This window comes from Arachis stenosperma, chromosome 7 (assembly GCF_014773155.1).
Source record: "Arachis stenosperma cultivar V10309 chromosome 7, arast.V10309.gnm1.PFL2, whole genome shotgun sequence".
NCBI lineage: Eukaryota > Viridiplantae > Streptophyta > Magnoliopsida > Fabales > Fabaceae > Arachis > Arachis stenosperma.
In genome coordinates this window covers 58,982,320-58,992,952 of record NC_080383.1, presented here as the reverse complement: position 1 = coordinate 58,992,952, position 10,633 = coordinate 58,982,320, and the positions used below count along the sequence as shown (strand labels likewise).

Sequence of the window (10,633 nt, the reverse complement as noted above, 5' to 3'; positions counted from 1 at the left end):
TAATCCAAATCGCGATCATTTAATTAATTTGAACCTGAATCATTTATTATTTTAGAACACACAAAATCTAAACGATTTTAAATACATTGTTCGATTTCAAAAAAATAACTGCAGATCAAAAATCTAAAAAAAAAAAGAATAAACTTAAAAAAACGAAAAAAAACAAAAATCTAAAGAAAAAGAAACAATAATCAGAGAAAAGAATATAAAAAAATTAAAAAAAAAAGAAATGTTTACGTTAAAAAGAAACGAACAAGGAGTGATTTATAAGTAAAGCATGACTCTAAATCATTATGTTGGATTTGGTTAGTGAAATTACTTGTATGAGAGCATTTTTGTACTTATAATTGGAGTGTGCGAATGCTGAGTTATCCATTCCATTGCATATGCAGCAATAGCGACTCGTCAAGTAACAATGAGTATGTCTGCTGCTTCGTTGCCGTTAACGAGTTTGGTGCCTCCTCCCCGTGCTCTTTCTTTTCCCTATTTCAAGTCCTTTCATTTCCCCATTCGCACCCCAAACCACAAATTCTCCAAACGACTCGTTGCCAATGCCGACTTCTCATCTTCTGCTCCAACTTCATCTACAGTTGAGGAAGAACAAGAAGAAGAAGAAGAAGAAGAAGAGAGCTACCAAGTTCTCTCGGCTATGAAAAGTGACTACAATGACATAGTCATTGTTGACACCCCAAAGTCTAGAATGCTCCTCCTTGATTCCACGCGTACCTCTCTCTCTCTCTCTCTCTCTCTCACACACACACACACACACAAGCAATTGTTATTAAAAAAATTCAAACTTTACTCCATAGATGATGATCTATGTGTGAAAAGTGTTGGAATCAGGTTCTCCCTCTATATGTTTGTGCAGGTGTGTTTTCTTTTTCTTCTATTTGGATATGATTTTCTATTTTCTTTTTCGTCTTAAAAGTAGGACCTGTGAAGCGTTGATGAATTGGGTGTTAAAATCTCTCAAATGGATCTCTCCTTGTGTGATTATTTTTTTCTCAAATTGGATGGTCATAAGTGAAAAGGGTAAAAGGTGCCATGGAATTTGTGTTGTTTGTGGTAGCTGATAAGTCTCTGAATTTCTGATTCTTTTGATTGTTGCAGATAATGTTCACAGCATTCTTTACAAGGAGCAAAAGTGGACTGGTTCCTACTGGGTATGTATGTATGTATGTTGCTAGCTTTGAATACTCAAAATGTTGAATAAAGTGCTCATTATTCTATGAATGTGAAGAGGGGCATCATGCATTCTAGCTGACATGTTTAGTGAAACAAATAAGTACATGATGCAATATCGATATCGAATCAGTTGAGAAACTTCTCTGTTTGGACTTAGTTGCCGCTATCAAGCTGTGAAGTAATAGCAAATTGTGGATTCAATTTTACTTAATGTAGTCTAGGTTCAGTACCAAGTTATAAATTTTGATATAAAAAAACATCTTTTTGGAATTATTAATCATGAAAAACTTAGGTCCTTTAAAGTCTACAAGTGTGTAATTGGGAGAATGTAGGTGGTTAATTATCATTGACTTAATATCTTTTATTTGTTTGAGAAAGTGTTTCCAAGATTTTGTGAAGACAAAAAGTAAAATCAATAAAATGTTGTTGTTTTCATTTCCTGTTTCACTTCTTATAAAATTTTAGAAAAAACAGAAGACATTGAAAATTAAAATGATAATGTAAATGAAAATGAAAATGAAAATGAAAATGAAGACCTAACAGGTCTTACTTTTTCACTTTACAGACATGCTCACTTTAGAGAATTCAAATCCAATCATGAAATAGGGAAATGACTAGTGAATTTTGCTATCCTGTAGCCCTGTAATGTAATGCCAGAGATTTGTCGATATCAATGAGTAAATTATATTATCTCTGGTTGTCATATTCTTTTTGTTAGAGAGAGGTACAGTTATGCAGATGAATCTAGTCATTTTTCTGAACTTTTATTATTGGTATTTAACATCACAATTTGCCATGCTTGTATTGATGTGTACATAAAGCATTAGTTATTGATCTCAGCTTCTCAGGAGTTTTTGAACTCATTGAATTAAACAGGATGAATTTGCCAGCTTGCCAGCTATTGTTCCTAAAGGTCCCATTGCTATCTTAGGTTTGGTAATTGATTTAATTCTAAGATGGCATATAATTTTTCTTGTTGATTTTATACCATGGAATTCCCAAAATGTTAATCGGCTTATAAGTAATATGTACCTTAAAATCCTTCAGGGTGGTGGAACTGCTGCTCATTTGATGCTTCACTTATGGCCTTCACTGCAGCTTGAGGGTTGGGAGATTGATGAAATTGTAATATATGCTTTCTGCAATTCAATTTTTGATAAATTTATAGTTTTATACAAAATTTGCTTGCTTTACTGCACAATTTAGGGATAGTTTGAAACTTCTGACAAACATTAAGACAAAAATAATACTTTACTCAAATTTAAAGTATTAGAGCCTACAACATCGAAGAATGTGATGAGACATGATATCTTTAGGAGCACAACTGTCATTCCTCAACATTTCAAAGGCAATGCCACTAATTACTTTCCAGTAAAATCAGAATTACCAATATGCCTTTTTCTACTTGGATGTTATTTAGGAATCTGTTCTTGCACTGCAAATTGAGATTATGGATGGTACTTTCATTGTTTTCGTATAGAATTTGTCTTCATTGTCAATCAACTTTTGACCCTTCACGGTATCAGTAGCTGACCATGCATCATAAGTTGACCATGCTGCATAAATTTAGTAATTAAGGAAAATTTAGAAGATTAATAGTTAATACCACTGATTTTGGTGGCTAAACTTGCTAAATTTGTTTTGGTTTCATAGGCTGATTCTATCATTTAACTGTACTTGGATTTGGTTCATAGATTGCATACTTCATTATTTTGCTGAACGAACAGTACACTAAAGAAGAAAGCAAGTCAATTTATAGATAATCTTGTGCCATTGCCGGGCGATCTTAATTTTCGTTTACTTAGATGATTCCTTTAGAACAAAAAACAAATAGCATTCTTTGGCCCCTGATGCATTGTCCTCACCTAGTTGATGTTTTCTTCTCTTCCCCCCTCTTTTTCTGAAATATCAAACATTTCAGTTGATTGATAAAGCGAGAGATTATTTTGGCCTATCTGATCTTGAGAAGACAACAGAAGGTGGTGGCATTTTAAATGTTCATATCGGTGATGTCTTCATTCCATCAGAGAATTTACGCAGAAGATATGCTGGTCAGTCATCCATATTGCATATTGTACAGAAACCAACTATCATATGATTTCTTGTATTATTTCCTTTTTCAAATTCTAAATTACCTTGTATATATTGCATTTTTGTCGGAGTAAGGAAAAAAAATAGTTTTTAAATTAAATATGTGCACACAAGAGTCCCAAAATGTCAAACCTATGCATGTCTAATGCATAGACACAACACCCAAATGGTGCATCTGTAGTTTATAGCATGCATAGTTGAATTATAATGTGAATCCTTCTTTTAGTTCATGCAATTGCAACATGCCATTTAAGATTACTTGTTCAATTTTTTTCTCCTCATTTACTTATAGTGGATTTTTTTTATAACTCTGGACCAACTTATTGTCAGGCATTGTAGTTGACTTGTTTTCTGAAGGAAAAGTTTTGCCTCAGCTGGAAGAGGTATGTGACTGTTGTTTTACATACATTTTTACATTTTACCTGATTTTATGAAGTTCTCTCCAACCAGATGATTGCTTCCGTATTGTCGTTATCTAATTAATAGTCAAACTTCTGTTTTGCATTATGTTTTGCACTATGTTTTTGAGGGAAAGAATCAAATATAGATATGATATGACGGCGTAATTGCATTATGTTTTGCACTGCATTTGGCAGGTAAGTACTTGGTTGGAATTACAGGAGAGATTGATGCCTGACGGTCGCTTCATGGTGAATTGTGGTGGCATTGATGGGGAATCCAGTCCAGAATCTTTATTAAGTGATGAGACATGGCTACTAAATCCAACATTGAAAGCATTATCCAAGGCATTTCCTGGACAAGTAAGCTGTTGCTTATAGCAATGTGTTTATCATTGTTGGATCATTGATTTCATGCATTACACTCATAGTACTTAATAGGCTATTGCTGAATTATGTGGATAAGTTGAAACTCGAAAGTAGAAAGGTATCTATTCCCTTGTTAGTAGGCTTATTGGGCATATGGGACTTAGATAGGTGAGCAAGAACCAAAGAAGGGAAGCCATATATTATGATGATGATGATATATTACACCCGACACCTCTTGATTTGCAAAAATGCTATTTGTACACCAAAATCAGCCACCAATGTATTTGTGTATAAATACATGTGTGGTTTAATTTATTTTCAATGTGTATTTGTATTCCAACATGTATTTTACACTGGTGGCTGACTTTGGTGGCTGATTTTGGTGTACACGTAGCATAATCGCTTTATTTATCATACCTAGGTGATCACTACTCAGTGATTTTATAAAATATACATATTGAGTGCCATATGAAATAAATCTCGAGAGGTTAGTGTTTAGTTTTAAAAATGGAGGAAATGTTGTGTAATATCACCGAGTAATGCTACATGACTAACAAAGTTTATTATTTTAGTATAAAAATAGGTCTATTTACTCTGCTGATCCCTATAGTTTTGCCAAATTTTTAATTAGGTCATTACACTTTTTTTTTCCTTTCAATTGAATCCCTGAACCAATATTTTTTTTTTCAATTAGGTTATTACCGTAACAAAAACGTTTGGTTTATCGGAATATTCCATTCCCAAATGGTATATCCTAACTTTTTTTGAATCTCTAATTGTCTTTCCCCTTTTATTTTCACAGAGACAAAATTAATCATTTCACTTCTCACTTGTCCTCCTCCTCTTTGTCTCCCTCCTCTACTCCTCCCTCTTCCTCTCCTTCTCCCTCCCTCACTCCTCCCACTTTTGCTGCACTCCTCCTTCCCCCTCCCTCCACTCCAATTTCACTCTCACTCCTTCCAATTTTGCCGCATCCCTTCATGGTATCTTGGTCTTTTGTTAGTTTGATGTTCAAGAATTGTTGATTGACTTCAATTACTTTTGTTATGTGCATTTTGATGTAGAACCTAACTGCAGTATACTTACACTTATCATAACCTGAATAGAGTGACAATTATAACAGAAGATGTATTAATTGCTGGTACCATGGAACAAAAAATTTTCATTAAATCTTTCCCACACCAGGAGCATGCTGTACACATTTGCCAACAGAAAGAATCCGACACTTATGCAATCATTAGTTGGAAATTTGTGCAAGAGGCACATTTTGTTCATTTGCTGGATGACAAGCTACGGTTTCCTATCAACTTTTCTGCTTAAAGAATATGAGCATCGCTGTTTTTTGGCGAGTTTTTTTTTTCTTTCATCTTGTAATCATGTTGTCTATCACTATGTTGGAATAGCATACGTGCTGCCTAGGAAACGAACCTACCAAGTTTAGTTGACAAAGCTTTATAGTTGGTAAACCGTAAACTCTTAAGGTTTTTGGTAAGTTGACAAAAAAACCTACTACCAAACCACAATATTTGGTCAACTTACCTTGGTAGGTTCAGGTAAGTTCATTTCTCCAGGCAGCACATATGTTGTTCCAATATAGTAATAGACAACATGATTACAAGATAAAAAAGAACAACTCGTCAAAGAACAGCCATGCTCATATTCGGAAAAGTTGATAGAAAACTGTAGCTCTTGTCGTACAGCAAATGGACAAAATGCATCTCAACATCTTTCACAACTTTTCAACTAGTGATTGCATAAGCGTCGGACTCTTTCTGTTTGGCAAATACATACGGCATGCTCCTGGAGTGGGATAGATTTAATGAAAAATTTTTATTCTATGGTACCAATAATGAGTACATCTTCTGTTACAATTGCCACTCTGTTCAGGTTATGATCAAGTGAAAGTATATTGCCTTAGGTTTTGCATCAAGATGTACATAACAAAAGCAACCAAAGTAAGCCAACAATTCTTGAACATCAAACTAACAAAGACCAAGATATCATGAGAGGGTGCGGCAGAATTGGAAGGAGTGAGAGTGGAATGGAGAGGGGGAAGGATGGGTGCAACAGAGGTGGGAAGAGTGAGGGTGGGAGATAGAGAGGCGGCAGACGAAGAGGAAGAGAACAAGTGAGAGGATTAATTTGTCTTTGTGAAGATAGAAGGGGAGAGACAATTAGAGATTCAGAAAAAATTAGGGTATCTTCAATTTGGAAACGGAATATTCTGTTAAACGAAATGTTTTTGTCACATTCCGTTAAACGAAAGTTTTTGTCACAGGGACCTAATTAAAAAAAATATTGGTTCAAAGACCCAATTGAAAGGGAAAAAATGTATGTACCTAATTGAAAATTTGGCAAAACTATAAAGATCGGCAGAGTAATTAAACCTATAAAAATAAAGTGTTGGCAAATATTGATAACCCCTAACATTTCTCTTGCATCATTTAGATATTGCCAAGTGTTTGGGATGCTTATCTATAAATACCTCTTACCAATTTGACATTTTTCTATGTAATCTTTAGAGTTGCTAACGGTTTGTGTTTGAAATTCTCAGTTAAGCTGGAAAAGAATGCCAAAGGTTAGTGGTGAAAATTTTATGGCACTCACAGGATCCATGCCTGATTTGGAATCTTGGTCTGCAAGTGTCTCATCTCCTCTAAGCTCAAATGTTAAGGATTGGAGACCTTGTGGGCAGGTTTCCTGAATTTGATACTAATTTGTTCATAGATAAAATAAAATGATTCGTATTTATTTATATATTTTTTGAGATAAGTTTATTTTGATAGAGATGAGTTATTTGCATAACTTTATAGAGTAATGCTACACATCCAAGTCTTTTTATGAACTAAGTCCAACCAAGTTAAACAATAAGACTTGGAATAATGCTAGCCATAACTAATTTTTGTTACGTTAAACTAACTTGGTTAACAAAAAAACTTGGATGTATAGCATTATTCAACTTTTATTAGTACACGTTACTTTCTCATTATGAATAGAATATAACGAGTATAAAAAACAAGAACAAAAATGTTATATGCACACAAAAAATCAGCTACCATCTATTTGCATATAGATATATATGTTGTTTAACATATTTACAATATGTATTTAATATTTTAACATGTGTTCTATACAGGTTACTGATTTTTAGTGTGCATATTATATGAATGAAATAAGAAATAGTACATGTATGTGTACCAGTCTTGTGTGCATCAAGAGTGGTGGTATAGCTTCTTTTCTCGTATTAAAAATTTGTATTTTTTTAGTAGCTTTTATTTCTAAAAGTATGTACTATGTTTTGTACACATAAGTAGTGTGTATCATACATTAAAACACAAAAATGTTATGGGTGTGAAAAATGTAATTACTATATATTTATGTGTAAATATATATGTTGTTTTATACAATTTTTTCAAGCAAATAATTAGCAACTAGAATAATCAAATTTACTATGGTAGAAAAATCAAACCTATAGACAAATAATCAAATTTGTTTATAGTAGCTTAAAAAAAAATTGGGATTGTAATCAAGAGTATCTCCTTGAATAGTTTGTTTCTTTTTCCCTTTTTCTTTTGATTTTGCTATTGAATTATTAAGTTTATTGTATTATTGGAACAATTTGTGATTAATGCTTATGAGTTTTATGTTTTGATTTTTTGAGTTGTTTACTTGTGTTGCTTAATTGTTAAATTTGAGTTTAAAATTTTCTGCACCTTTAATTTGTTAATGATTTCCATTCTTGTCATGATTCATGAGTGAGTAGTGTTTTAGTTGGTCTTCAGAGTGAATTATCAAGGTGAGTCTTGAACTATTGTATTACCTGATTAATTGAATTTATCTTAATTTGAATTATATTAATAGACATCAACTCTAGCTATTCCTTCTTATGGGTTAACTCGCTAGGATTATGCTGATTAATGAGAAAACCCTGACAGAATTTCTATAATCTGGTTGGTTGACTTGTAAGGACAAATTGAATTATGTTAAATTAAAGCAATTTGATGGGTGATGATAGTTAGTCTTGGTTAATTACTCTCGAGCCAAGACTTTTACTTATTGAATTTTAATTTCTAGTATCATCGATTTAATTTTCTTGTTTTACAACTCAACGTCTCCCAATTTCCATTATCAATTGCAATGAACCTTCTTTGGATTTGACTTGGGTTGTTTTTTTCCAAACATAATTTCAAAACTCCAATCTCCTTATTGAAAAGGTAGAGTATTATATTTGATTTGCTAAATTTTTTTTCCTTTTATAGGAAAATTATTTTGAAGCGGAGAAAAAACTTAATTAATCCATCACATATAGTTTCATGTTCAAATACTAGGAGAGTAAATGTAATCAAGTTGCCGAGATGATGATAAATATAAATTTTTTTGGTAATTTGATGATAAATATATTTGCTATTACATTACTTCACAACGTTTTTGTTTATTGAATATTTTGCAATAATAAAATTAGAGGTTGTTATAACTTAGACTACTATTATGTGATTTTGAAATAGCTTAGTTTATTTTCTTTTATAGGCCATTAGTGTAAATTTTATGAATCATTTTATAAATGATAGTTACATTATTATATATATAATTTTACTCAATTTTTTTTTCTAAAATAAAGGATAAGTTACTTTTTATGATATATATCTAATAATTATTGAATGAAATTGATTAGATTATCATAACTAACTTTAATTCTTAATTTAACTTAAATTTTGATAATTTAACCAATTAATCATACTATAAACCTTTTTTTTGCAAATTATAAAATCACTATAATAATCTCATTTTTTAATTTTTTTCATACTATACACCTATTAATTAGTTCCAACCACAAAAAAAAAATTAAGAAAGATTATATATATAAGTGAATTTTACTCAATTTTTTTCTAAAATAAAAGGTAAATTATTTTTTATGATATATATCTAATAATAATCGGATGAAATTGATTGAATTATCATAATTAACTTTAATTCTTAATTTAACCTAAATTTTGATAACTTAACCAATTAACTATACTATAACTTTTTTTTGCAAATTATAAAATCACTATAGGAATCTCATAGGGTAAAGTATACTTTTTGTTCCTAAAGTTTGACAACAGTTTTAAAAATATCCATAAATTTTATTTTATTTCAATTTTGTTCCATAAGTTTTCGATTTGCATTAAATATAGTTTTGATGGCTAATTTTTCAAAAAATTTAAGACCAATTCAAAAACAATTTCATAAGAATAATCCTCAATACAAACAAATCAAGTAAAATTTTCATGTATTATTGTTAGATTGGTCTTAAATTTTTTAAAAATTTAGCCGTCTGAGAGTATATTTGCTACAAATCAAAAACTTTTGGGACAAAATTGAAACAAAATAAAACTTAGGGGTATTTTTGAAACTTTTGCCAAACTTCAGAGACAAAGTATATTTTATCCGAATCTTATATTTTTTATTTTTTTGTTCATATTATATACCTATTAATTAGTTCCAACCACAAAATAAAAATTTCAAACAAAAAATCTAAGAAGTATAAAAACTTAAAATTTTCAAAACTCTTTTTATGATAACTCTTTCATGTCTTTCCTTTTATTTTTTCAAAAGTCTTTTCCTTCCCATACTCCATTCAAATCGATGTTCCCTCTCTGCCCATCATTGTTTTTATTAAATCTCTCTTACATACTTTGATTAATTCATCATGGAATATAATAATGAAAAATTCACACTAATAATAGTTTAATTTATAATTCACTTTAAAGAATACAATTTAAAAGATATTCTTAATTATCTGTGAGAATCAAATGCCTTGGAGGAATATTATTATTGTACCTCCCAATATATTTACAATCACCTAGTAATAATGATGATGTGAGACAAAACACAATCTTATATTCACTAACATTATTATTACTTGATGTGATAGATATTATTTATAATTTTCTTGCCACTATAATAACCTTTATCATAATCACTACTATAATTTGATTTATTTAGTTAAGGTTATTTATTTAGTACTAATATTAAGAAAACAATTGAAAAACTAATTTCAATACAAAATCATTGTCAAAATCAGTAAGACAAACACAACCGTGTGAAGCAGTTGGCCTATACCCATTACGGTGTAAAATCGTTGCCCAAACAAAGGCAAATGTAAAAATCATTTTTTAAATATTGCTTCCAAATTTCTATTATACTAACAGAGACAACTTTTTTAATCTTGTGGCTTTAAATAAAAAATTGTTACATATTGTAATTAGTAACAATTATACAATCTATAGATTGAAAACTATTGTCTAAATATTCAAGAATTATTTTTTGATGTATTATAACAGTTTTTTCTTTCCGTTGTGACCATAAATATTAATTGTACTGCAAATTATCTACGAACTAATAGCTTAATTATTTTGGGAGTATTTAAACACGTGACTAAAGAATCATAAATTAAGTCACAAAACCTACAGAGTTATATGAATATATATTAATTCGCGTGAAGTACATCATATATATAATTCTATCATGCATATATGATTGACCCTAGCTGTTCGCTGGACAAAGGTCCACCAGGACAAATTAAACCATCAATTAACAAAGGTCCACTA

At 30.8% G+C, this 10,633-nt stretch overlaps 1 protein-coding gene across 2 annotated transcripts; it reads left to right on the top strand.

Annotated features, from left to right (window-relative positions):
* Positions 1-301: 301 nt before the first annotated feature.
* Positions 302-8,389, top strand: LOC130941992 (uncharacterized). Of its 2 annotated transcripts, none has more exons than XM_057870653.1 (8): positions 302-722; positions 1,111-1,163; positions 2,062-2,121; positions 2,233-2,310; positions 3,107-3,236; positions 3,607-3,659; positions 3,873-4,037; positions 6,598-8,389. In XM_057870653.1, exons 1-8 carry the CDS (start codon positions 416-418, stop codon positions 6,745-6,747), a joined length of 996 nt encoding a protein of 331 aa, XP_057726636.1. In that variant the 5' UTR covers positions 302-415; the 3' UTR covers positions 6,748-8,389. The 2 variants fall into 2 exon arrangements, with proteins under 2 accessions (XP_057726636.1, XP_057726637.1); XM_057870654.1 differs by having other exon boundaries at positions 551-868.
* Positions 8,390-10,633: the final 2,244 nt, after the last annotated feature.

Coding starts and splice junctions, on each gene's coding strand:
- LOC130941992 (XM_057870653.1), top strand. CDS start 416: ATGAGTATGTCTGCTGCTTCGTTGCCGTTAACGAGTTTGGTGCCTCCT. Junction 1,164..2,061: donor AGTGGACTGGTTCCTACTGG/GTATGTATGTAT, acceptor TGAATTAAACAG/GATGAATTTGCCAGCTTGCC. Junction 3,237..3,606: donor TTTACGCAGAAGATATGCTG/GTCAGTCATCCA, acceptor ACTTATTGTCAG/GCATTGTAGTTGACTTGTTT.